This window comes from Athene noctua, chromosome 5 (assembly GCF_965140245.1).
Source record: "Athene noctua chromosome 5, bAthNoc1.hap1.1, whole genome shotgun sequence".
NCBI classification, from domain to species: domain Eukaryota; kingdom Metazoa; phylum Chordata; class Aves; order Strigiformes; family Strigidae; genus Athene; species Athene noctua.
Genome location: NC_134041.1, coordinates 17,183,462 through 17,211,386, shown reverse-complemented (window position 1 = coordinate 17,211,386; position 27,925 = coordinate 17,183,462). Strand labels below are relative to the sequence as shown.

The 27,925-nt window shown below is 38.8% G+C and overlaps 1 protein-coding gene across 6 annotated transcripts; it reads right to left on the bottom strand.

Moving 5' to 3' along the window:
* SH3GLB1 (SH3 domain containing GRB2 like, endophilin B1) lies at positions 1–25,187 on the bottom strand. Of its 6 annotated transcripts, none has more exons than XM_074906516.1 (11): positions 25,014–25,187; positions 20,285–20,426; positions 17,608–17,736; positions 15,744–15,877; positions 15,256–15,348; positions 13,101–13,187; positions 11,647–11,670; positions 7,191–7,280; positions 6,545–6,645; positions 1,394–1,625; positions 1–476 (listed from the first exon to the last, which is right to left on the bottom strand). In XM_074906516.1, exons 1-11 carry the CDS (start codon positions 25,083–25,085, stop codon positions 369–371), a joined length of 1,212 nt encoding a protein of 403 aa, XP_074762617.1. In that variant the 5' UTR covers positions 25,086–25,187; the 3' UTR covers positions 1–368. The 6 variants fall into 6 exon arrangements, with proteins under 6 accessions (XP_074762617.1, XP_074762619.1, XP_074762618.1 ...); XM_074906518.1 differs by having other exon boundaries at positions 13,149–13,187; positions 25,014–25,186; XM_074906517.1 differs by lacking the exon at positions 11,647–11,670.
* Positions 25,188–27,925: the final 2,738 nt, after the last annotated feature.

Genomic DNA, 27,925 nt, shown 5'->3' with positions numbered 1-27,925 from the left:
TCAGTTCACAATAAGTTTATTTTATGAGAAGAAAAGCTTTGCCATTAATGAAAAATTTCAGTAGAAAACAGTACCTCCTGCTTTCAATCTAGATTACTCAAAAGTAGAAGCTTGTATTAGTGAAATCTTCAGTAGAAACAAATCTGTAGGAAACATGTTCTTGGCACAGGAAGTAAAAGCTTTAAACACATTAAGTTTGAATAGAGTATTTACCATGCAACCATGCTGGCAGAAAAGCCAGTCTGTAATGGCTGGTATTTGTCCCTCAAGACAATAACATGGAAGACACTTAAAACCTGCTTACATAACATTAATTGTATATAAATATGGTGTCGCCATAATTGACAGTCTGTATTGAGGCCAACCATCTAGTTTAGCAGTTCTAAATAAGTAATAGGCACTTTGCCTTTCTGATTTCCCCTTTCACCCATCAGCCAGTCTGAATCCATGCCAGGGATACTGTACACTGTTATCACCTAAAAAACAGAAACACATTATTATAACCTTGCCTGGAAGAAAACTAGAGTCTACCTTCATGTGATTTCCAAGGTCTCAAAATCGATACTAAATAGAGCAATCGTTAAATAGAGCATTTAATATAAGCATCCATGGAACATAATCCAGTGCTCATTAAAATTATTAACTGGTCCATAGAAAAGTAGATATAGTAGCATATTTTAAAGTCCCTTTTTTTCTGATGCTATTCTATTCATTACTGGGTTTTTTTCTATTATTTTTTATCTATATATAAACTTTAACAGGAAATCTAGAATGAAGTTCATTGGATCTTCAAGTGCATGATTGAAAGATAGATGGTGTTGATGAGCTACAGCTTAAGAGAGAACCTTAGGCCACAGCTTCTAAAAAAACAAAATTTGAGAACTTTTTTTGTGGATAATCTTCTTCAGGGTTAAGCTACAGTGACATTACTAGGTGGAACTCTATTCCAGCACCCTGCTTCATTGTATGGCTCTGCCTGCTTTGCAGAGGTTCTCCGACTTAAGAGCACAATTGAACTGGAATAGAAATAAACAGAGCACAACCACCACCATCAAAACAAGAAGTGGTTGTATTTTCATATTCTTCCCTTCTCTTCTTGTTTGAAAGACTAATTGAATTGATAACAGTGCTAAAGGCGTGGTAAAAAATATACAGCAGAATTGCATCTTGATTGCCTAGCAAATGTTCTTGCAAGCTAAACTGGTTTAACAAATGTTAACTCTCACTATAGAGTATTAGGGTATATAGGTACAGGACAACACTCTAAGAGTACAACTGAAGTTTAATTAAAAAATCAACTACACAGATTTCTTGATATAGCACATCTTAACTAGCTAGTCACAAGCATTCTGACTTTACTTTTAAATGATCAAGTCACATAGAAAACTCTTACCTCATCTGCAAGTAGTGATAATTCACTGCTGTTTGCAGCATCATAATCATAGAGAACTCTAGCTTTCCTGCTGCCACTTGATGACCTCAGTTCACTGATGCCTGAAGTAACAATTGAATTGCTTACTGAAGGCAACGAAGCAGAGGCTGAGGCCAAGACTGAGGGAGTAGAAACACTCTGCACAGGAGTTGAGGAAGACTGATTATTGTTAGAGAGGAAAGTAGATGGAAAGCTGTGGGAGAAGACAAAACGAAAAGACTTTTGAGTGAATCAGTACTACCTGGGGAGATACACATGTCTCCGTGCCCAAATTAGCATTCTTGCTTTCATCAACTACAGAATAAACACTAGCATACAGCAGTAATAGAACAGCACTGATATTTGTATAAACTTAAATAAAGATTTGTTCCTGACCTGTAGTATAAATCAAACCAACAGACTTTAAAAAGAAACACTGCCACCTTAAAAAAAACCTTGATAATAGCCTCAAAAAAAATAAAAGAGGCAAAACCAGGAAAGCACTGTTGGTCAGACTTGGTTCAGACTGTATTGTAATAAACATTTCTTTTGATAGCTCTGCCAGTAAAAGTAGTTTCCACCTCCTCCTGCTCATTCCTCACCTATGTGGCTGCACAAAAGATTGTGCTGGTGAACCAGATCAGGAAAATATAATGCAGGTTAAAAAGACAGCCTCCCTCTGACAGAAGAAAAAAATCCTCACAACTATTTTTGTAATCTAAATCAGCTTGTTGATACAGCTAGCTGCATGCTGTAAAACAAAAATATCTGTTATACTAAAGATGAACTTCTATAAACTTAAGCCCCGCCTTTCGAGGTCAGGCCAGCAGCAGTGCTTGCTAGACCCTTCCATTAAGTCAATTCAACTCATCAACCTGCCTGAAAAAAAGGGGGGAGAGTAGAAAAAAGTGTATAATCATCTACCAAGTTAATGAGCTGAATCACAAAAAACTGTGATGAGAGCTAGAGCAGATACAAGGGAGAGGACAGAATAACACGGCTGAAAAGTGGAAGGAGCGGGGAGGAGAGTAAAGCAGCAAGTGAAGCATGAGGAGCTGTGGGATCGGGTCACTGTCTCATGTCACTCTGACCTGCTGGGATGCAGCTCCATGGCAGACTAAACTCATTTATTTAGCAGTTGATGTAGTTATTCATTGTCATCTTTGCTGCCTTCCTTTGCTTCAACACTCATCTGATTCTACCTTAAAAGCAGGTCAGTGAAGATTTTGAAAAGTGGCAGAGCTGATGCAGTGAAAAAGGGTCAGCAAGTAGGAGTTAGACTGAGTCAGGATGATGTGGAACTGTGGCTGCATTTCCTTCCATTCTTTTGACAAGTCTACACATGAACAAGTCAGTCAATTCCCACACATAACTCTCCTCATCAGTCCTTCTACACAAACGCTTTTTCACTAACATCCAGGATGTGGACATACTACATGCCACCCCCTGCCTTTTTTTTTTCCCCACCTGTCAGAAAATACAATCTCATCTCATCCCTTCCCACCTATGCTCCCCAGTTAAGTAATGAAGATGCAGTTCAGTGACTACTTTAACCATATACATCAACATCACTGTATTCCCACACCCATGTCTGCAGCATTACTGATCCTCATATAATCATAAGAGGAGCTAGTTTAGGGAGCTGATGCAGGTAAAAACTGAATCAGTATAATGACTAACTTTTGGATTGTATGGCCATGAACACAGCTGGAATTAAGGCGTCTTAAATCTGTATCAGCTGCAGCAGTACTGCACACAACTTTACAGCTTCACACTATACTTAATCTGGTAAATTTACACTGCCACCAAACAGGGTGGCCCCACTCCTCTATCCCTTTATTGCACAAGTGTTCTTTCTCTGTCACTTGAGTCAGATCTAGCAATCTGTTGCTGAATCAACAGAGCTGATTCAACAATCTAATCTAATAAAAATCAAGAAGATTGCTAACTTTCAATCAGAACAGCTTGTTAAACATGCTCACCTTAGAGTTGTATCTGTTTTATCTGACTGAAGGCAAACAGCAGGAGTGTATTGTCAAGGACAGAACTAGCCCCTTTATGGTTAGACGGAATTGCATAACGAAACATTGGGTAGACTTTCAGGAGACCGTTGTGAGTTTAGATAGCGGCTTACCACCATAACAGGGAGGAAGTCCCACTTCCCGCTCTGACTTATCTTGACGTCATTTGATCATAAAGAGCTAGTTCAACTCACCAACTAGAGACTGTAACTCCACCAAAAAAGTGCTGTTGGGTTTTTTTTTCATTTGTCAGACCAGTTTTTTCAAACCAGTTCACCACGTTCCCAAAGCAGATCAAATGAGCAGAACAAAGGGAGGAAAAGCTAGACCCCACATTTTTCAGCTGTGCCTCATGATGTGTTTATTACTTGATTAGTTAGCATTCCGAGGGATTTAATTTTAAACGACAATCAGTTGTTTCTCAATATTGCTAAATTACTGTTGAGTATACTGCTAAACTTATTCTCGGCACAGTAATTACTTGTAAATCATTCTGCTCAGTTCAGTCACTAGTTTGTACAGCCTGTGGAAAACCAAAGTTTTACAACCACTCTGTCAATCAGTAAAAGCATTAAGTCTTGCTCTTTTTGCAAAGCCATATGTAGGCGTGTTACTGGAAAGTTTCAGCTATACAGAGGTTGTCTGGGATTTTTTTGAACACTTGAGTAGCAGGAGTTTCACAGCTTGTAGAGTAGGGGACTAGTAATGGGTAATTTGAAAAAATAATGATGCCAAAGCTTAGGCTTGGCTGCCAGGGAAGCTGAGAAAATTCAAAGCATAAGCAGTTATCAGCAAGAAAAAAAAAGCAGCCAGAGTACCAGGATATTTGAAATAGATTTATTTAGTTCATTCTTGGGAATGGAAAAAAGAAAAAAAAAAAAAAAAAAAAAAGATTGCTTTTAAGCTGAGAGATTTGATATTTGATTCTTTAAGCAGCCTCACAGGACAGGTAGGCAGTAAAGGGATAAGCAGCTGATGCTGCCTGGAAAAGAAACATCCACAAAGCCATGTGTTTATATAAAGAGAACTGAGCACGAGTTTTGCCCCCAACTTCCCTACAGCTGACTCTGCAGAGTACATGGGGAAAATCAGTGCTCAGCTCTGGAACCAGCTTAGGGTTTATGCCCTGGATTCTGACCCAAGTAAAACATACAATATGCATCTACTCCAAGAACCAGGTTTCTGTTTCAACCAACAAAGTATCCTGCTTAGAGGTTGAACACCTTTAGTTCACCAGTGATCTCAAAATAAGTCCCTCACATCTCTTGGCTTTTATATGAGCATATGGCACAGTGCCATTCTTAAATGTGTGAAAAAAAGTATGTATAACCCAGCACTGTGTATCCCTTGTTAACCAACGAAGAACTGTCAAATACAACCAAACTCCAGCTGAGCTGCCTAAGCTATTTATTTGGTACTGTATCTGCCTACACTGGAAGACCACTACACATATCCTGCTCATCTGTTTATTTAATGCAAGTGCTATGCACCATATGCCTATAAACTGAGGAACTCTTCCAAAAGAATTAGCACAACTCGAGACCCTGTCCTAGTGTTCTACATTATAGTTCAGTGAGACTTCCTTGTATAAGGAAAGACAGACATGCCCAATATTTAATATCATTACTGTTTTCATCCACATGGGTAGAGAAACTTCATTTGGCTGTTTGAGGCATTTAGGATTTTGCAAAGTTTGCATTCTTTTGGTCTTCTAGCAGTCATAGTAATTTTATCAAAAATACTAACCAGATCATAGCCACATAAAGAGAGTATTTTCTTCAAATAGACTTTTTTGTATCTGGTAGTTCACATAAATTTTAAACAAAGACAGCTGTTCTGCACATGCTATATATACATCCTAAAGCAAAAAATTTGAGAGGCATATGTTCTTCCCTAGGTTAAGGCTATTATGCTTAAAGTTTTCTGTTTGGCAAATATACTAGAATAAGAGTACAGATTTTAAAAAAGTCCTCTCAAAATAGCTGTATAAATATACTTCACTCGATTTCTAATTTGAGGCACCTGTCCTTAATCCAGTAAATGTTTATTTTCAAGCTTTCAGTTCTACAACTTGCATTTATGCACTACCAAATTTTATAGCTGAATACATCTTTTAATGGAATGTAACGTTAAAGATGTAGCTTTTTAACAAAATTACAGTTTTAAAGACTTTTTTCTAAATGTCTTCAAAATATCTATTCAAACAATCTGAGGAAAAGAAATAAAACACCACAGGAAGTTGCAAGTCAGGAAAAGGACAAGATTCAAGAACACTTTTGTTTTTACTTCCTCATTGTGAAAAACTGAGATACTTTATAGAAACAGAGATACTTTATAGAAACAGGTATTTAGAATAGATACTATAGTAAATTTCTAAACACAGATAATCCTTCAATGCATATGCTCACCTATATAATATAGTCTGGCATAACCTTCTTTGTGAACAATAACAGGGAAACTTTATGAAAAGTAAGCATGTAGATGTCGTTACATCACCACCAATCAAAAAAAGAAAGGATTATAAGCACAAACTGATGTCAGACAGTTTCTTCTCTGACTTTAAAAATGCTAAACTCACAGACCAGTAAAACTAGACAAACTTGCTCATTCCACTGCAAGTGCTTTGGATTCCAGATTATAGATATTACAAAGTACATTCCTCCCTAGATACAATATCTATGCTGGCAACTCAATTAACAGTGTAGACTGAAGTTTCATTGAAAATTAGGTAGTGTCCTGTAGCAAATGCAGAGGTAACAGGAATTTACAGGCAGTACAAAAACTTGTCACAGATTGCATAGCCGTTTTGTGGTATGAAGCATAAGACAACCGAATGATTGCAAGTAAAGCCCTGGACAGTCTATTTTTTGTGCCATTGAATGAGGTTACCATGGGCTCACCTTCTTCAATTAGAAAATACACAAAATCTCAATCAACCCTCAAAAGGCATTAGGGAAGTAGTTGCACTGAGGTAATTACCTGAAAATAGATATAGTTCCTTTCAGTCTAGCATGCCTGTGTGTTCACCACTGTTATATCAGTGTAAGTTTTCTTAGTACTCATAAGCACTTAGAAAAAACTGTTTTTTCTGAAGTTTTTACAGTGTTACTACCTTCCAAGTTGTTTCTGGAGATCCAACATATACTGGTAACATTGTGCATAATAGGTCATCTGAGCTTCAACAAAATCATTCAAACAGCGAAGATGATGTGCCTATAACACAGCAAAGAATTCAAGTTTTTAGTCTGTAAAAGTACTATGATGCATTAGAAAGACTGGTCTCCTAATCAGGTGCTGACACAAATAGGGATTTATGGCATGTAGGGATTTATGCTACATAGGCATACTGCCTGGATTTACCAGGTAACTGGGATAAAGTGTCACAAAACTTAACACATCTGAGCACAAAAAATTGGTGTTGTACAAGCATCATGCCATTTATCTATATTATTTTCATAACAGAATAAGTATTTTAACATGTTTTTGTGGTTTCAACATTCAGCTCATCTGATGAATGGGAAGTTGCATTGAAAGGATAAAAATGAAAGCTCCTGCATTCTCAAGGTTAATGAGAAACTAATGTTAAATTCAGTGAATACTAAACTAGAATTAAAAAAATAAAAAGCCAGAGTTGTTTGATGCTTTAAGGCATTAAAGTGAAAACTTGTAGCTTAAAGTTCCCAAGTAGCTGACTGTAGTTATTTTTACTAAGTGCTCTGATTTTGATTTTCCCCCCTCTGCTTCATTTGGGTACTCACATGTGTGCTGCTGATTCCTTCCAGCAGAAGTCTGGTAATCTCTGCTTGACGGTCAAATTCACTCTGAGTAATCCGTACTTCCTGTTCAGACTAAAAGTAAAGATGCACATTAGGTATTTGTACAATGCACTCTGTTACACCTTCCAACTGCAGCAGTTCCATCTTATTCAGAGCTACTCATACAAACGTATTAATCACAAGGGTAGGTATTTTAAACGCGCTTTTTCTTTGCAGATCTTTACTAGACAAAAAGAGTAACTGTATTTGGGGTTCAGAAATGCTGAAGCCCTGTATACACAACAAACAGCTTTATCATCAGACACCTACCAGTCAATGTATGCAAAAGGAAGGTATTTTTCTGGCAGCAGTAGTACCCCACCTCTCCCAATAACAAACCACGCATCCACTAGTTTAAGTGTTGCACCAAGGCTTCTGCCAGCATAGCGGTGGCAGCCAAGGACAATGTAATTTTTTTCCATACTTCCAAGTTAACAGAGTTCTGACCAAATAATTTAGGGTAAACCTCTAATTATTTTTGTCAGGTAATTTCATGGCAATCAGCTGTACATAAATCTTTGACACTAAGTTTTAACAGGATATTTCACAAATTAATGTCTCATACTGGCCACCAAGCTGCTACAACTATTTCTGGAGCTTGTAATTGAGGCATCTTTAAAAATAAGTAAAACTGAACTATAGCATATGTTTTAACTTCAATTAGAGTAAAATTTCTATTAAAATTATTGAATTTAAGTAATTCAAATTTATTTCTTGTTACATTTTGTTAGCAGCAAGTTCAAAATAAGTTAACAATGTTATAGCAGTTTTAAAGGACTTCTATCTAGCACAAGCCAAAATTAGAGTATTTTTGGGGAGGGGGGGAAAAAAGGACGCTACTCAAAACACACAAATACAACATAAAAACATGTGTTGAAATATGTAAGAGTTTCTGTTCCAAGACAGAATGTTCTCAGCCTGGAATCTAGATTACCTTGCCTCAGTGCTTATGTGCATTTAGTACCTCATTTCTAAAATCAAACCCAAAGGCAAAAATCTGCATTAAGTCCAAGATGCAGCAGCTACACTTCTAAACAAAATGCAGTAAGGAAATATATTTTCAGGAAACTTTATGAGGTGATACTGATAAAACATTGGTTTCAAAAGGATGAGTTTGCAACCATTCTGCTCTTGCATTCTACTAATTTTAATCAATATGAAAAGTCATATGGAAGGATCTTAATCTCAGAAATAAACACAGAAGAATGATGCAGTTACACAAGCAATGTTTTTCATCTGAACTCACTGCAGCTGGGAAGGCTTACACGTTAATAAACACTGAGGAAGCAGCTACAGATTACTGCGTTCTTACTTAAAACTGAGATAGCAGTGTATGTATCAAGTTACAAACTAATTAGGTTTTCAAACTTCATTGAGGCAAGAATCTTTGCTTGGAATTTTCTTATTAAATCAGTATTAATACCAGCGAAATCTATCTGCCAATCCCTGAGAGACATGTAAGAACAAATAGAGGGAAAAAGCAAATCTGATAGCCAAGAGGGAAAGAAAAGCATTCCCTCCTTTATTAGCAACATCTTCAGTTCCTTTTTTTTTAAAAAAAAAAAAAAAAAAGGTGCTAAATCATAGGTAAACCATTTATCTGGAGATAAATAGTCTAGTCTCTTGCTTCTCTGAAGTCAGCAGTTGCTAATGTGCTCTGGTCTTCCTGCCAGGTAAGTAAATACATGAGAACAGGAACTAATAAAAAGGGGAAACATCCATCAGAATAATCCTATGTGTTTCAACAATATTTTAGCAAATCAACTACTGTCTATAAGAAAAGACAAAGCAAGTAATGTGGTAACATGTATTAACTTAGCCAGTACGGATCGACTTTAATTACATTGCTTTACAAAAGCCCGATACACTAGTTTTGTAGAGATTTACATAAAATTAATATTGTGATGATGTGTTCAATCTGTTTTGCCCATCCCTGTTTTCAGTACTGCTGGCTGAACAGTAGCAGGACAGCATATCTATTCTATACCTTGTGATAAAGGTGAAAAACTGTTGACTTCCAATTAGGGAAGTTTATGGCCTGATTGCTGCTGTTTCTGATCAGAACAAAGAGCTCAAAATTCAAGCCTAAACTTTCCAGTGATCCACAGCTGCAGGCACATTTTGTCTTTGGGACAATTAGAAGGCCTAACTGGGTATCTCCCATGAGGATCCCTCAAAATGGTACTTGCTCTCCTAGTTCAGAACACGAACTCTGTTTCTGAATATGAATATTCAGAAATTCATCATCTTCCCATCATCTCTCCTCACATAAGCATATGTGACCTCTCAAATACTGTGCAATCCTGTAGATAAGGGATAACACACAGACATAAGGGCATAGGAAATAAAAATCGCCTTCCTAATGTTGTTTTATGAGACACGCTATTAGTAAAACAGTGATAATGGATTATATTCATACTACCTAATATAGTTGGGCCTCCCTGTCTCCTTTGTAGTCAAAAGACAAACAGGAGCACCTTGTGATGCTCAAAACCTCAACGTGCTGAGCACAAACTAAAAGCCTCTGCTCTTTCCATTCACTACATCAGACACCTCAGAAGACTCCTAACAAAATCCATGTGTGTAACATTGATACCTACCCCACGTGTTTTATAGTATTTAGTATCCTCTAATTCCATATTTCAGTGGGGAAGTTAAACTGAAGAAAGTTTGTCATTGATACCATGCAGATCTTTTGTTGTAACAAAAAAAAGCCTGTAACTGACCTAGAGATTACTGGACAGTCTGAAATCCTTGTTTTCAGTTTAAATCTAAGAAGCTCCCCAACATCTATGTATCTCTTCCTCCCACTTTCAGACACAAAGGGACAGATTGCTTTTAGAAACCTGGATGGATTACTGTTCTTTTGGCAGAACATGTGTGTTGTTGTTCCTTCTCAACAGTGTCTGCTTTTTATATGCCTAATTAAAAAAAAAAAAAAGGAAACCTTGAATTATATACTTTATTACAAGATTTAAAGCTTTTAGTCTTCTTTATGCTATTGTTAAGCACTTTGTATTATTTCTTTTTCTCTCCAAGACACATCTGTTGGATTTTACTATCCTCAAAGTTGCTCGTCGTCATTTCTGAAAAGCAAATAGTTCTATTTCTTATTGTCTTACAGCTTCAGGATTAGTTTTTGTTACAGCAGTACTGCCCTCCTACCATCTTTTTCCCAAAATAGTACCAAGCAGCCCAGCAAACAGGTCTGCTGCTTCCAAACTGTTACTTTACTTAAATAGTAAAATAATTCTCAAACTTTCGGATCAGTTGACCTAACCCTTGTTTTAGAATTCTAAATTCATCCTTCCCCCTAATCTCTCACACTCTACACATACACTCCTGTTTGCGCCCTAACTCACAGAATGTTAGAATAGAAAAAGGCTTTATTTTCTCTCACAACTGCAAGATTTTACCCAAAGCTCCACAGCCCAGCTTCTAATAGCAACTCCTTACACGTCCCACAGCTGCCTATCTGGTCCCCCTTTAAAAACCATACTCCAAAGTCTCTGCAATCCAGCTACCCTCACCTTCTCTTCCTACCCTTAGTTTTTATTTCCCCTCCTCTACAGAAATCCACTATGACACTTCTTAACTGTTAGCACAGCTTCTCAGAGCCTGTTCCCAACACTGCTTTGCCAGAGCCAGTGAGCCTGAGAACAGCTCTTCTCATGGCACCAAAGCAGCTATCACCTAACCCTCCAAACACAGAGTTTGTCCCTGTGCAAGGGATGGCGTGAAAAGAGAAGGCTGCAGCCCCCAGCCTAAGGCTAACGCTATATTTATGAACCCGCCTTCAGACCAGGTGCAGTTTTCAGACGTGCCTACCTCCTAACTTCAGTCACTTAAGATAAACACAGCATTCTCTAGTAACACTGGGGAGAAAGGCAGGGAACAAAAAAAAAAAAAAAACACAAAAAAAAACCCCAAACCTCCAAAACAGAGTTTTGCCGAAGTTTCTTGCATGTACCCCAGCATTTAGTTACTGTTCTATGCTCTGCGTAAAAGTTGAAGATCAGTATTTTCCAAGACAGTTTAGACGACTAGACCCCAACCTTTCTGAAAATTTTCAAATAAGCTCATTCTCAAGAGGTCCTTTTTAACAGTATGCCATACTGGTAAATTTTGAGAGACAAGTCCTGTGTTTTCTTCCTATTGTATCTTATGATTCTCATGTGACAGGAGACAGTCAGCTAGAAATAGTTTAGTATAAAACAAGCCTCAGGCATTGTTTCACTGCTGGACTTTGAAAGGCCCTAGAGGGAACCCGTGTATTCTGATATAATGCACCAGGCTGTCAGCATTAGACTGAAATCGACAACATGCAATATCCTTTATTACATTAGACCAGCACAAGTTATGGTTTCAGAATTCTGCAGTTTCTAAATTGTTTACTTACTTTTGTCACTTCCTCAGCCCATATCTAGCCAGCATTGAGTGAGGAGAAAAAAAAAAATAAAGACATACAAACTTAGACATTGGTCATACTTTAATAGAGGATGCAACTGTACTTTGGCTTAACTGCTTTCCTGTCCTCAGGACTTCACAGGGATTTGAGGAATGCTATAAGTCAGTTGCCCAAAGCCCTTCATATACAATGAAGCTGCAATGAGTATGGATAGCACTACGTCTGTGAAACAAGTTAAGATACTGAAGAACGTATGACTTGTAGAATTTAGATGTTACAAGAATTTATTTAAAACAAGCTATTACAACATAAGACATAACTACTTAGAAAAATGACACGATTCAGACAAACTAAATTACCTTATGGAGGAATTTAAGTTACCTTAATGTGTTAAAATATTGGAAAATTATGGAGAGCTATTCTCATTTTAACACCATGTTAAGTAAAGACTGAAACAGATGAATGATTTCTCTTGCTAATTTCATTACTGGTTTCCTATTTCACAAGCATTTTTATTGAAACTTAAATTAAATTTAAAATGCTACTGAGGTATCAAGCTGAGTAATAAAATAGTAGCAAATAGCACAGCAAAATCATAGAACTGGAAGGAATTTACTCTAGAAGTTAATTACTTCAGCTTGCTGTTCCAATTCCCTCTTGCAATGCAGTTCTCCTTTAACCTTCATTTTCTGAAGTTGTAAGAAGATGACACAATCGGGACTTTGGTAGGAAGAAATGTGTATAAATGTTGCAGAAGCAAGTTGTAGCAAACAAGTTTATTCATTCTTTTATCTGATCACAACTGAGAAATGTGGAACACTAATGAAGATGAGACCCACTCTTCTGTGCAGATCCAAGACCCAAACCAGAACAGGCTGAACAATGCAGTCCATGTTGTACGTAAGTAATTAACCCCTTCCTTCTGCACTTTGACAATTATGGTGCTAAAACCAGCTGCATTCATGAGTCCTTGCAAGAAGTTTAGGATATACTGTACTCTAAGTTAAGCCATTAATTTATGTGACATTATTCAGTTTCAGTTATTTGTAAAATGTTGCTTGAAGGGAATAATTTCTACATAATCCTGTTTTGTTTTCCACATAATTCACTCCTACTCATATTAAAAAAAAAAAGGAAAATTAAATAATTCCTTTCCCTCCAACAAGTAAAATTAATTTCAGAAGTGATTAAAAAAAAATCAACTCCTTTGCATCCTAAGGTTACATTCATAAACTCATAGAAATTCTAATATAATACTGTATACTTCAGATTATCACAAATATTCTGATAAAAACAGCATCTAATGCTGTGCTGACATATGTGTACTTAGTACACTGTATCAATCCAGTTTGGAATGGGAAACATCTAAAACAAGACCAAAATGAGCTGGATAGCAAGAGAAAACATTTGACAGAAAAATGAATGAACACAGGAGGCCAACAAACCTTTAGCCATTTTACATGCAGCAAGTTGAGCACGTAAGAGACATTTACCATAATGTTATTCTCTTCAGGCTGAGAGGTATTTAGTTGCTTAAGTGCATAGATAAAAGACAAAAGCAAGTTACAACATTGAATATAGCAGGTGAACAGATTATTGGCACAAAGCACTGTGAGTTTAAGCTACGCAAGACTGAACTGAATATATATAAAACTGTTTATATTTCTATTTTAAATACTGATCTAATTTACTTCAGTTGTACAGTAAGCATAGAAAATGTAATTTCATCAAATGTTAAATATTTTTATAGAAAAAGTATTTTTACAGAAAAGAAAATCAAATGTAGATGCAATTTATCACTTTATCCTGTCAAAGAAAGTAGTAAAACATACAAGTTTTCATCATAACTCGATACACTTTGCCAACTTATCTGTTTACAACTGTTTGTCAGATATCTTCCTTTATAAAGAAATGATCCCGCAGAAGATGAACCATGTGAATCACACCTATATCCAGGTTATCTCCCACTTCTATATTGCAGAGCATAAATTAGAGATGCAATTTTTTCACTTCTCTGGGAATTCTACAAACCAATACTTCTTAAATACGTACACTGCTGCTAAAATGTAATTAAAATTGAAGTATACAGCACTAAATTTGTGCATAAAACTGAATTATGTGCTATATGAACATTTAAGAATGATCAAGTAGTAGCAGCAGCAACTGGCAATAATTTTGTGCAAGCACCAAACTCTGGGTGATTATACCAGTGATGGAACTAAAACTCAAGTGTAGAGCCTTTCTTTTAATAATAAGCTCAAGGGGAACAATTTCCTTATGGTCTTTCTATTGCTTTAGAAAGTAAGGTATATACCTACTACTATGCCACACAGGAAGTTAATAACAAAAAAAATTTTTTTTTTTTTTTGAAACTTAACTCTGAACAAATCCAAGCAAAGAAATAGTTTACTATCTATTGCTTCCAAATTTCACTCCTAGCTGACCAAAACCCTGCTCTGCTATCCCTTGTTAGTCTTACAAATTAAGAAGGCTTGACAAGTAGAGAAATAACTTTCTTGCATAAAATGAACATAAGGGAAAATACATGCATGGATTTAAAATACAGACAATTTAAATATACAGGGACAGTATACATGACATGGAGGATTGAAAAAGCAGAACTGTCAGGTAGAGATAATGGGTTTTTTAGAAGGATCACCATCCCAAAGATGTGAGGTGCTTCATCTGTAAAGCTCAGTCTCAGAGATGACGCTTCTCAGATCTTTCAGGACAGTGTTCCGTTTGGAAAAGCCAGCAAGACCTGACAGTCCCACGCTGCCTCTTCATCATGTACACTGTCCCTGTGTATTTAAATTGTCTATATTCCTTCAGCATTTGTGTGCATGGCCCCTACTGCATTAACCCTTATGGGAAAAAAAAATCACTATCCATCATTAACTGCTGCACTTTTAGGAATGCAGTCAAAAGACAGCTATGAAAATAATATTAGCAGACCCTGCTGAAATTGCATACATTCAATTATTTATTCCTCCACTTAGAAAGATTTTAACAGTTTAAAACGAAAGCTTTTTAGTCTATAGTAACTTTAAATTCATTTCTTGAACATGCATTTCTTGAGAGAATAAGAATGGTTAAGAGATGTTAGTTTAAGAGTCTTGCCCTGTTTGGCGGTGTGAAATAGTAAACCATTTAGAAAGAGTAAACTACAAATATTTCTGATATAGAAAAGGTAGGTATAGATAGATTCATCAGTTGGAAGTAATAATACAGATGCTCCAACACTTGCACAAAATCAAATGCCAAAACTTGACATCTGAATGATTTGTATTTACAACCATCTTGGCAGATTGTAGCAAGTCACTTTTGGCAGTGGAAGTGCATTTAGTACAGAAGAAGGGGAGAATATTTACTTGGGTCAAGTAAGTTCAACTTGATGGAATATCTAAAAATAGAAGACTAACACCTTGATCAAAAATTCGCTTTTGTTTCAGCGTTCCTTTGAGGCATTTCTTACAAAGTATCTAGAAAACCAGTAAAGGTAAGAACTCGGACTGGAAACATAACCAAGTAATCAAGTTTATAAATAAGTATCGATAAGTTTGAAAGTTATGGGCAAATTAAAAAAAAAATTCTACTTACTGCAGCTCGAGCTTCTGCAACTTTTGCTTTCTTCAATCTGGTTTTTGCTGCATCCAAATCAAGTCTTTTATTTTGTAATAGTTTACGTTCTTTCTGAAAGCAAGTTAGGTTAGTTCATGAGAACACGTATACATACTTAAAAGTAAAAGCCTGTCTACTTGGAAATTTTTTAGTGAAATATCACATACAAAAAGGTTCTTCAGTTGAACAGAGGCAGAATTAGATCCTAATTATTCTCACACATTTTACAGTCAAGATACATACTTTTAATAGAAGAATAGTTACAAAAAGCAAGTTTTCAGAATAATTTTGATTTTGCCTGGTCAAAAGGAAGTAATATAATATATAACACTAAAGCCACAAATTCTACCTGAGTTTTTCTACATTACTCTAAGGAAAATAATAATGCACAATTATCTACTACCTCAGTGTGAAGATTTACAGTTACAATTGTCATGAAATGCTGAAGAATGCACAATTCAACTTACAGCAATAGTTTTGTAGTCTCCTTCAATAAAGTTTCTTAGGGGAGTGAGAAAGTTTATAGCAGAAGTTTGAATTAGTTCTCTGTCTGCTGTCCCAATTCGCTTTTGTGTTTCTCCACATTTAATGAGTGCATTTCCTGCAAAGGAAAAGAAAATAAAAAGTTAGCTTCACAGTGATTCAGGCAGGTGGTTAACAAAACAGGTTTCTACGCACAGGAAAGTTTAGGCCAGCAATTTGAAAGATAATCCAATGCCATCACAAGGGCTTTCAAAAGAAATCTGAATCAGAAAAAAAAAATACAAAAACAACCCACCCACAAACAAAAAAACCACACACACACCCCCAAAATAAACAGCCACCCAAAGCAAACCAACCCACACACCAAACCAAGCCATTTTTATTAGTAACAATCACATGTCAAGGCAAGACTTCAAGAACAGATACAGCATAGTAGAAGTGGTACTAACTACAGCAACTCCACTGTGAACATCTATTTTAGAACTGGATAACAAACCCACTTACTTTAATCCAACAACCTCCTCCCCTTATATCACATTTAAGTCAGGAGTAGTTGGTAGCAAGGAAAAAAAACTTGCTTTGCTACTGGAAAATAATGTGCTTTTCCCCACTCTTACCTACTCCAACTTCTAAATACACATTTGTATATTAACTGAACAATACTTTGAAATTTGGTTGCAAATTACGTATTGAAACTGAAATTAGTGTATCAAGAATAGTTATTATTGTGCTTCAACAGGCTGACACTGCTGAGTTATAAAAGACACTAAGTTTTCAGAAAACTAAAATATTTTGTGACATCACATGAAAGCTAACAGTGTATCTGTGACAAGAGTTTGTTACTTGCCTGAATTTCAAAAATTCTGCAAGTTAAGGGACAGTCTGCCTGTAAGTACAACTATTAGATGGCAAAAAGCAAGACTCGAGGCTGATGATCAGAGTGAGGCCACAGATAACAGCATAAAATCGTGTGGAAGTACAAGGAACAAAGCCTGCCTCTATCAATTTCATATCCATGTCTTCCATAAAACTTTTTTTTTTTTTTTTTTTTTTAAGGGCACTTTCCTCCTTTTTAAAAGGAACACCATTATTTCCAGATATAAAGAACTCATTCTTCACGGAAGTTTTCCCTCCCACTGCAATTTTGAAGAAAGCAACTAATAAGAGCTAAATATCAGATTTTGACTGCAGACTGTATTATATATACAGACACCTATGTCAGTTGGTTAAGGTAAATTAACAGCTAAATCTGGTATTAGCAACTTTATGAGCTGTAGAGAACACCAGAATTATACTTTATAATAAACAGCAGTGTAAAAACATTAGATATAACACCCCGAACCCTCCTGTCATAGGTACATAAATTTGCTGGAGAAGGAAGAAAATTTAGATTACTTTCTACATTCTCATCTTCAGCAAAATACTATATATTACAAAAAGTAGGAATACTGTGAAGTTAGAGAAGCTTCTTACTAAATAATTTCAGGTAACGTTTTCTTCTACACCACAAATAAAATGCATAAATGTTGTCAGATGTGCAAATGTGTTCCCTTAATGAGGAAACTGAATTCCAGAATTATTTGTTCTGGTAAGAAAATTATCCATCCACAAAGACAGTTATCATTGTAACAGCAGGTTCTATTTCTAGAGATTTGGACAGAAACCTCATCACTGATCTCCTAATGCTCAAAGTTATAAAAGTCATCTCAAACTGATACAAAAGTCATTGAACAGTTTCATCTAGAAGAAGACAAATATCATTTTACATGGTCAAGAAAAAACTAGATCTGTGCATTCCCCCCCCCCTTCTTTTCTGCAACAAAAGACATACATTTTCCTTCTACTTACCATAGGCTGTTCCTGGGCCAAATTCATTCCCAGCATCAATCATATACTGGCCTAGTAACTCTGGATTATTCATGCGACTTGGTGCTTTGCGGTCCAGCTTCTCATAGACAAATTCCTCTATTCTGGCATCTAAACAAAGTTTATTTGAAAAAATTACTGTCATTCAAAACACAAGTTTGAAATGGAAACAAAAAAAGGAAAAATAAAACAGAATTACAAAATCTAGACATTAAACTAAACATTAAACGTTGAACAATGTTAAGTTGAAGATACTGTTCTTGGAAACTGACTGTATTCCATGTTTGTCATGTGTTTCTTAGAGCCATTAGTGAAAGCAAGAAATTATACTTTCCTTCTCCCTCCTATCAGACTATTTATTTTCCCCCCAAAAAAGAGTCTTTTTTTCCCCCTCCAGGAAAAAATTATGAAAATTGTTTACTAGAATTAGCAGTGCAGGAATCAAGTTCAGCAACTACTGTAGGTTCCCAATGGAGATATTCTCAAAGTTTGGTAGACCCAGAAATTATATCCTCTCTCTCCCACTTTCCCCACTTCCTTGAAATGCTCTGAAACAAACCACTAAAGATATCAGAAATTTCATATTCTCATCTTTCCTTAGTTTGAGCAACAAAATGATGAAAAAAACTTTTCATGACTATATGATCGTTAATATCCATCTATTACAATATTAAGCAACAGTATGCTGCTCAGGTGAAAAAGCCTCACAAACAGGAACACTGTTAATTAGAATAGCAAAATCCTCAGATACAACACACAATTTCTCTGACCAATTGTTTTGGCTTCATAGCTAGCTCAATTTATTTATGCAGTCAATATGAACTAATTTCAGCCAGCGATAGTACAACCACAAAGCAGCTCTCCAATAAGCAAACCTGCCACTTTGATGCAACCAAAACCAATACTGTTAATTAGACAACTTTCATCAGCACTGGATTAAATAACTACTCTCTCACGAAGGTCACAAAAATTAACCTGACATAGAAAAATATGAATGCCAGTGCATTCCTTGGAACCAAGGGTGAACCAGAAATTATCCAAATTAATCGTTTTTCTTTACCTGTAATATTTTTTTTTTAATAAGTGACAAAAGAACTGAAAAGTAATCTAAAATTATTGGACTATTACATGGGTCTGACCTAAAGGTACAATTAAAAATGTGATTGAAAGCCATTTTTCCTTCCCCAGACAGGGTTGCTCCGTTAACAACCAAAAGAAGCCTCTACAGTGTGCGATAGTCCTCCCAAGCAGGCTGCCAAACAGTGGAAGTTACATTCACAGACGAAGACCACTGCTTAACTGAGTATTTTTAGCCATCAGAAAATTGACTAGTCAGCATAACTGAGATACTACCATATATTATGCTTCTACTGAATCTCACCATTCTACCATACACAGTTCTACCTAGAGTTAGTGATTCAACATTCTACAATTACAAGTTTCTGAAAAAGTAAATACATATTGCAAATACTGGATTAAATGATCAAGACAACTATTTCCTCTGGCCTAGACAAAAGTAGAAATCTGAGCTGGAATATTCCATAAACTCTACTGCATCTTTCCCACATCATTACTTGTTTTGTTTTTTATGTTTGGCTTTAAAATACTGCTTTTATGCAACTAAAGGACGCAACAGGCTTCCAAAATAATACTTCAAATATCAGCATTATAAGAGAAGTGCTATCAGTGTATGATTTACCTGTACTAATAAATCCTAACTCAGTACATCGTTACAAGGAGCATATTTATGTTTTCAGTGCAGAGGTATTAGCAGTATTATAATTTTATCATTTGAGAAAACCCAAAGGAGGTTTAGATTTTTTTTTTTTTTTGGTAATAGTAGTTCACCCACTGGCTAGCAACCAGGTCTTGACTTGAAATCTAGATCTGTACACTAAGAAAATTTTTACAATTGTCACAAATGGCCCAGATAACTGGAGGATGAGAGTCTGAAACTGACATCCTCCACACTAATACTTGTGGCAGCAATTTCAGAAACAAAATTAACATACTGGAAAACTACATTTCTTCTACTCCTGTTTCTTCTGTTATTATTATAGAAAGAGATTCACCATTGATGAAAGCATATTTGAAACTTTATTGTATTGCCTAAGTATGGTGTATAAAATGCTAGTAAATGATAAAGACTCAGCATCTGGAGAAAATCATTATTTAGTAAAAGAATTGTTAGACAGCCATTTCAGTTCATCTTGCCTGCTTCAAACCAAGTTGTACTGTGCAGACAGGTTAAAGTAATGAAATTTCTGGAGCCACTGCATCTACTCCACGTAGAACTTCAGAGTTCTTACAGCTACCTAAGATTTCTGAAATTAGAGTGGAAAAATGAATTAAATAGGAAACAACTCAAAAACAAGTCAACATGAGACTGACCAGAGTATAGAATCAATACTATAGTTTAAAGAGCTGTCTAAAGCTTTCTCCATCTGAAGGGTTAAAGAAATACCAGCAATTGGTAGAGTGTCTCTGATTCTGCGTAGCTCTTCAAAATACGCTTTCCCTAACTCCAGCCTTCGACTTTTAGAACTGTTAATATTTAGTCATAATTTATGCAATACCTACTGCAGCAAACATTTACACCGGCAAATCTATTAATTCGAAAGTTGCAAACAAAAATTCAAAGGATGTGACAGGTCCTTACTTGGATTTGGCTGCAATAATACTTCTGTTTGTTTCATTATTTTTTCCGTCCACAATTTAGTGCATTCTGCTTTGCTGAGAAGGTTCTCCAAGTGAGCATCCAGTTCAGTCTTCTCTGCTTGACCAAGCTTTTCTTCTGTGAACTACAAGTTAAGACAGGTTGAAAATACTCAGTTCACAGAAATAATTTCCCAGGACAAGTTTAAAGCAGCAACTATCCACTCATATTAGTTGCAGATCATGTTTTCAAAGATATAACTATTAGCACTGGGTAAATAAAGATCGAAGGATAAATTTGAAAGTTGTTAAATTCAACAACACACCTTTACTATCAGGAAGAAAAGGAAAAAAAAAAAAAAGAGGAAGGAGGATGTTAATCAGACCAAGACGAGGAAGGTAATTTATAACATTATAAAAAAAAAAAAAATTCTCTGCTCTACTTGGTACTGAGAGTTCTCACTTGAAGCATTTTGTCCAATTTTGCACAGTGCTCGTTGAAACATGAGTCAAAAGGAAAGAGAGTCCAGAGGTAATGAAGGCAATTAAAAGATTACTTCAATCTTGTACATTGTTATTAAGTTTGTCCCTTCTTCCACAGTAAAACCTGAAGACATAATAGCTTCTCACTGCAGCTACCTTTAAAAAAAAAAATGTTGTCCTCTCCACAGCAAACAGGACAAAAAGCAGTGAGTTAAAACTTCAGCATGAAGACTTAAATTAGAATTAGACATTAGAGAAAGCTTTTAAAGACGGGGATTAAAAGCTAAAATAGACTCCCCTGAGAAGCTGTGGAACATCTATCTTTGGGGGTGGGGTGTGTTTTGCTTTTTAGAATATGACAAATCAATGTTTAATGAACTGTTTAGATATGACTGATCCTATTATGCCTTACAGAAACAGTAAAATGACCTCTGCTGTCCTCTCCCAAGCTTTCAGTGACAATGAAATACAATGTCACTCCATTTAGCTAAATAAATCCAGCAGACAATTCATTTCACTTGATATTAAATTCATGCCAACTCTTATTAATCCACAAGCAGTTTGTACTTCAATCCCAGTTCTGTGGGAGAGAGGGAAGCCACACGTTTCACATCAGGGAACCAAGCAAAACCGGAACTGAGGGTTTTGCCTGCCTCTCTTCAGAACAGTAGTTCCTCATGATGATGATGATCTCATCACTTGACAGCCTGTTCAAAGTCAGGCATTTTCAGAAAAACCTGGTTTATGAGTAAATCCCTAACAAGCTTATCAATTAAGAACATAACAGGACTGGAAACATTTTTGACTGTCAAACTTCATTCTTAACAAGTTCATTGGTGGGATATTTAACTTGCAGTAAGAAACAAGAATACAATACAAGTAAATTGCATTGTCCATGTTAGTTTTCATTTCTATCACATGTAAAATAAAACCAACTTTGATAGCATATCCATCTAAAGTCTGGATAAATGTTGTGGCATTTGCTGTTCTACATAAAAGCAAACTGCCTTTGTGAGAAATTTCAGTTTTAGTATAGGAAAGAATGGAATTTATTTATGGATGTATTACTGTTTAAAAGGTTGTTTAAAGAGATGTCAGTTACCATAAGCTGCTCTCAAAAACACTGTACAGATTCATCATAATACAATATTAATAGTTTTGGTATTATTTATATTAATTACAGAGAAAAGTATTTGCATATAAAATAGGCTTTCCTATTAATATTTCAATAAATCTTCTCATCAGTGTGAAGACTGTAATGTTAAATTTCACATATACACTTAAAGGAAAAAATATTTTAGCAATACCAAGCAGCATGGTAAATAGCAGTTTGACAGAAGTGTCATTTCCAGCATCAGTGTAATGTAACAACTGATTTTCCATCTCGGTTACCCAGAAACCTAAATTTGAACTCATCTTTCTGTTTTATGTCCTTTTTCAGGCATTACTCCATCCCTTAAGGAAAAGAAAAAAATAATAAAGGCAGTGCTATGAATCAAGAATTTTTCTTCTGCTTAGAAAAACTCTTCCAAGATAGGCAGATACTAATGATTTTCTACCTTGATTAGAGCTCTGAAAACTTTGTTTTCCTTTTTATCAAAGCTTAAAACATGTCATACAGAGACACTTAACATAAGCACTTGCAGGAACAAATCACATCAGTAAGCCATCTAATCTACCCATCTATCTTTATTAAATTCAAAATATACACATAAGTTGCCTGAATGCGACGGCTCACACAGAAGGAAATTGTGGCGTTTTGTATACAACTGGGTTATCACAGCCCAACTGACATTTCATGTCTATGCTGCAAAATTACTAGAAGGAGAAATTACATTAAGATAAATCTCTAATTTCAGGTAGAAGCCACAAACAATAAAAGTGTTTCTGCTACCAAAGAGTAAAAGCCCAGCTTATTCCCAACTGCTCACAGGCAGCTTGTCGATTACAGAGCCTGGCAAGAGGAAGGATTCACATTCCTATGCCTACACTCTATGACATTATTTATTTCACCTCAAATACCACTAACTATAACCATTTGCTACTTTGTCCCACAAATTGCAACTACTGCAAGACAGCCTGAAAACCCCTCCTTCAAAGCATTTTCTGCCTGCCAGAAGGAAGTTGTAGGCTTTGGATGAAGATGGCCAGTAGGCTTGATTTTTCTGTAGATTACAAACTAGAATACGGCAGTCTGAACACAGTATAATCTCATCCACAGAAAGAACAGGTTTCCTGGAACACAGGTATCAGATGGTTGTGGGTAAAACAGCCCCAATCCCCTTGTAACAGAAAAGTCTGAGAAGCCTGTGAAACACTAACAAGACGTTCACCATCTTATAAATTGACATGGAAATTTTAAGTAGTTTTCCTATATACCATTTCATGCTGCTGAACTGTTTCATAGGGTTTGATGGGGTTTTTTTGTTTCCAGTATCCCAAAACAACCAGTGTCAGGTCATATCACGTCATCAGCGATGCTTGAACATCAGAGTTTAACTCAATACACAGAACTGTAATTTTTACTGGAGGACAAAATCTAAACCCAGATGACATTTAAAAAAAACCAAATCCACAAAATTATTGCCCCTTAATAGTATCTGTAGGCCTTACACAGTAATTTTAAAGAAACCTAAAACAAATCGGGAGAAGAAACAGTAGCACACAGAACATTAATTACTCGGATTATAAGAACATTTTAGGTATTTGCTCCTCACCCTCAGTGGTTTCATTAAACTGCTCATTTTAGGGGAAAGCGGCAGCTGGTAGAGCAAAATTATTAGTTTCTCATTTCCACTGAATTTTAGTTTAGATTAAGCAGATAACTAATGTAACTATCCAGACATAAACCAACAATGCAGATAGAGCATACTGGATCAAACCACAGTTCACACCACCTTTAAACCATGACAGACTGCAAAAACCTACATTAGATTTAATGCAATAAGCTGATTTAAATATAAAAAGTCAAGATAAAAGAGATGAAATCACAAGGTACCATCACAGGATCTTACAATGAAGGGTGAACTGCATCTCCTTTTTCCCTTGTCCAGAAAAAAAAAAAGGGAAAGGGGTGGAGGCTGGAAAGGAAGAGATGGTCTAGGAAACATGTAGACCTGGAAGAAGCCGGGGGAGGGCGGGGGGGGGCGAAGCATGGAAAGACTTCCCTCAAAGAGAAACCACGACTGCTTTAAATTCATTTAAACCAGATAAACAATGTTTTCTGACGAGTTTGCATTTTCAGAGCTCCGCTGTGCTGCTGATCATTGGTTCTGCTTGAATATTGAGATTCAGGGCAATACATCAGACCGATCAGACCAGATAACAACTTTAATCACGTTCCAAACCTGACTACGACCCAGCGAAAGCTCATGAGAAACCGAAGTGGATTACGATGCACTGCTTGGATGTCCACCTCCCGACAGGAAATCCGTTCAGGTTTGATTATATAAAGAAAGGGGATTACGGCTCAAGACAACAGCTAAGGAACAAAAGCCAATTATAATGCCCTTAGCGTGAAGAAAGGGGAAGACCGATTCAGAAACAATAGGCTATCAAACAAAACCAAAAAGCCTGAGCAGGCAGATACTTTCACGTGTGCCATCAGAGCTCGTATTTTACCGATCAGGCAGCGGGATACATTTTTAGAAGCCAGTAAAAACAAGCTTATGTCAGGGAAGACACACCTTTGTCCTCCTTACACATAAATTCCGACTGTATCTCCTCGCAGCTGACGGCTGCTCAACTCGTCCCCCCCAGCCCAGGCGCCTTCTCCCCTCTGCCTGTCCTGACCTTGGGCTGCCTCAGCCTCCCCCCGCCAGCCCCCCGAGGTGGAGGTTGCAAAACAACCAGCCTGGAGGAAACCCCCGGGTCCTGCCAAGCCCAGGGCTCGCAGGGGACTCGGGGGGAAGAAGCTGGCTTGCGAAGAAGGCGCCTCACAGCAGCACACCCCAGCCCGGCCAGGCCAGAGATCCGGGCTCACCCCTCGCCAGCACCGCCCGGCCCGGCGCTCCCTCGGAGCTGGAAGCCCCCGGCGGGCCCAGCCGCCAGCCCAACCCGGCCCCTCCCGGCCGCCGCTCCCCCTGCCCGGGGCGGAGCCGAGCTCCCCGGCCAACGCCCCGCGACGGGCCCAGCGGCGGCCCCGCGGAGCCAGCCCGCGGCCTCGCCCGCTTCCCCCGGCAAGGGCCGCGGCGGCGAAGCCCAGTCCCGGCGAGGCCCCCGCAGGAGCCGGGCGGGCGACCGGGTCGTACCTGCACGGCGCGGCTCAGGAAGGTGCCCGCGTCGGCCGCCAGCTTCTTCACATTGAAGTCCATGATGTTCATCTTCGGCGGGGGAGGGGGCGCTGACTCAGCCCGGGCGGCGGCGCCGGCGGCCGCTCCGGCCCGTCCCTGTGGGGAGCCGCCGGGGGGCGGTGCCAGGCCCGGCGCGGCGCCGCAGCGGATTGGCCGCTGCCGAGGCGTCAGCCGCAGAGCCCGGATCGGCCGGTGGAGCGGCGGCTGCACCGCCCCGGCCCCGGCCCCGGCCCCGGCCCCGGCCCCGGCCCCGGCCCCGGCCCCGGCCCCGGCCCCGGCCCCGGCCCCGGCCCCGGCCCGCGCCGCCGTGAGGGGGCGGAGCGTCCCGCCGCCGGAGGCGGCCGCCCCTCGCGGCCTCGGCACGTGCCCGCGCCTCAGGGAGCCCCGGCCGTTACCGGGGCGCGGAGGGAGCCTCAGCCCGCCCGCAGCCGTGGGGGAAGGGGAGACTCCCCGGCGCCGGTCGCGGCCTTTCCCGTAAAGGGCGAGGGGAAAGGGCAGAGTCCTCTTGCGCGGGCGGTGGTGGCCCGCCCGGGGCGCGTTTGTCCGCAGCCCCGGGGAAGTGCGGCCCGGCCTGTCCCGCCGGGGCTGGCAGCCTTGGACCCGGCTCTGAGAGGACAAGTTCCCTTCCCGCTCCCATTTCTTGAAGCCAGAATTTTGTAAGTCAGATGTTGTCTTCATGAAAAGTAGTTTTCAGATAGGCTGTGAAAATGCTGGGAAAATAATTTTTAAGAAATCGTTTCGAAAAAGGCAGTTTATTAAAAGAGCTTGTTTCGGTAAGTGTATACCTGGTTGCAACTATAAAGTAGCACCAAAACATCACACAGGCAACAGTATCCGAAATACCATGGGTATGGTATTAATGGTAGCAATCAAGGAAGTTAAAGGAAGAAAATAGTCTCTAATTTCAATAATTTCCATTATTTTAACATCATGATTTTCAAATGCTCACGAAGAAAAGAAGGGATCTTTGACATGGGCTACCAATTAGAAAATATTTACAATGTGGCATCACTGGCAACAAGCTAATATTTCCAGCTTGAAAATGATCCTGGTCATTCAGTTAAGTAATATACCTCATAATCCAAATAGTAAGTAATGTTTGGCTAAATTTGATAAAGTTAGAGGAAATCCTATGGCATTATGACAAGAAGTGAATTTCAGAGAAAGGAAGTAACTCTAACAATCAAAGCAATCTTGCTCACACACCAGTCCAGGAATTAAAACCAAAACAAAACCCAGGCTGTATAAAGTTCCCATTGTACCGTTAGCAGTGATAAGGAAAGGGCCTGGAAGTTATTGTGTGTATGGATTTGCTTTGCTTGAATACATTTTACCTTTTTCAGCTTTTATTGTCTCACAGATGGGTGTAACTATTTGTACATAAAAACTATATGGCAAGTTTGTTTCCATTTCTTAAAATGAGTTTTACTGGTATATAAAAGTCTCATGAGTCTCTCTTGCAATGCTCAGCACTACATGGTCATATAAGAGCTGATTACAATTTCTTGTGATATCAGTGTAGGACATGTGAAAAGATGGCAACATCAAAGATTTTAAATTTGGACACACATATGCAAGTACATCTCTCCATAACCTTCATTGGCACTAAGCATCAGCAGTTCCCGTTGATGGAGTTCCACATAAAGACGGAGCTGCCAAACAGCTGAGAGCAGCAGTGCCTGACCTTGAGGCAGAAGCACCAGCTCAGGAGAGATGTACCCCAGTAATGCCTTGGGAGAGTGGTATGTTCAGGCTGGAAAGTGACAGCCACCAACACGGTCCAGCTCTTCCCAAAACAAAATACTGCTAGTTCTTCCCTGAAGCTTGCACCCTGTTGCTGCCCATGACATCTGAGCCTCACCTGCCAGAGAGGAAGATGCTGCTTACTGTGGTATATTGACTGTCAGCCTTGACGCTCCTCTTTTTCACAGAATCACAGAATTGTCTATGTTGGAAAAGACCCTGAAGATCATCCAGTCCAACCATTAACATAACACTGACAGTTCCCAACTACACCACATCCCTCAGCACTAAGTCCACCCGACTCTTAAACACCTCCAGGGATGGGGACTCCACCACCTCCCTGGGCAGCCCATTCCAATGCCTAACAACCCGTTCTGGAAAGAAATACTTCCTGACATCTAGTCTAAACCTTCTCTGGCACAATCTGAGGCCATTCCCTCTTGTCCTATCGCTTACTACTTGGTTGAAGAGGCTCATCCCCAGCTTTCTGCAACTGCCTTTCAGGGAGTTGTAGAGGGTGATGAGGTCTCCCGTCAGCCTCCTCTTCTCCAGACTAAACACCCCCAGTTCCCTCAGCCGCTCCTCCTACGACCTGTGCTCCAGCAGGGCTTCGTTGCCCTTCTCTGGACACGCTCGAGTCATTCAATGTCCTTTTTGTAGTGAGGGGCCCAAAACTGAACACAGGAATCGAGGTGCGGCCTCACCAGTGCCAAGTACAGGGGTAAGATCCCTTCCGTGTCCCTGCTGGCCACGCTATTGCTGACACAAGCCAGGATGCCATTGGCCTTCTTGGCCACCTGGGCACACTGCTGGCTCCTGTTCATCGGGCTGTCAGTCAACCCCCCCAGGTCCCTCTCTGACTGGCAGCTCTCCAGCCACTCCTCCCCAAGCCTGTAGCGCTGCTGGGGGTTGTTGTGGCCCAAGGGCAGCCCCCGGCATTTGGCCTTATTGAAACTCCTCCAGTTGGCCTCAGCCCATCGCTCCAGCCTGTCCAGGTCTCTCTGCAGAGCCTCCCTACCCTCGAGCAGATCAACAATCCCACCCCACTGGGTGTCATCTGCAAACTGACTGAGGGTGCACTTGATCCCCTCATCTAGATCATCAATAAAGATGTTAAACAGGAGTGG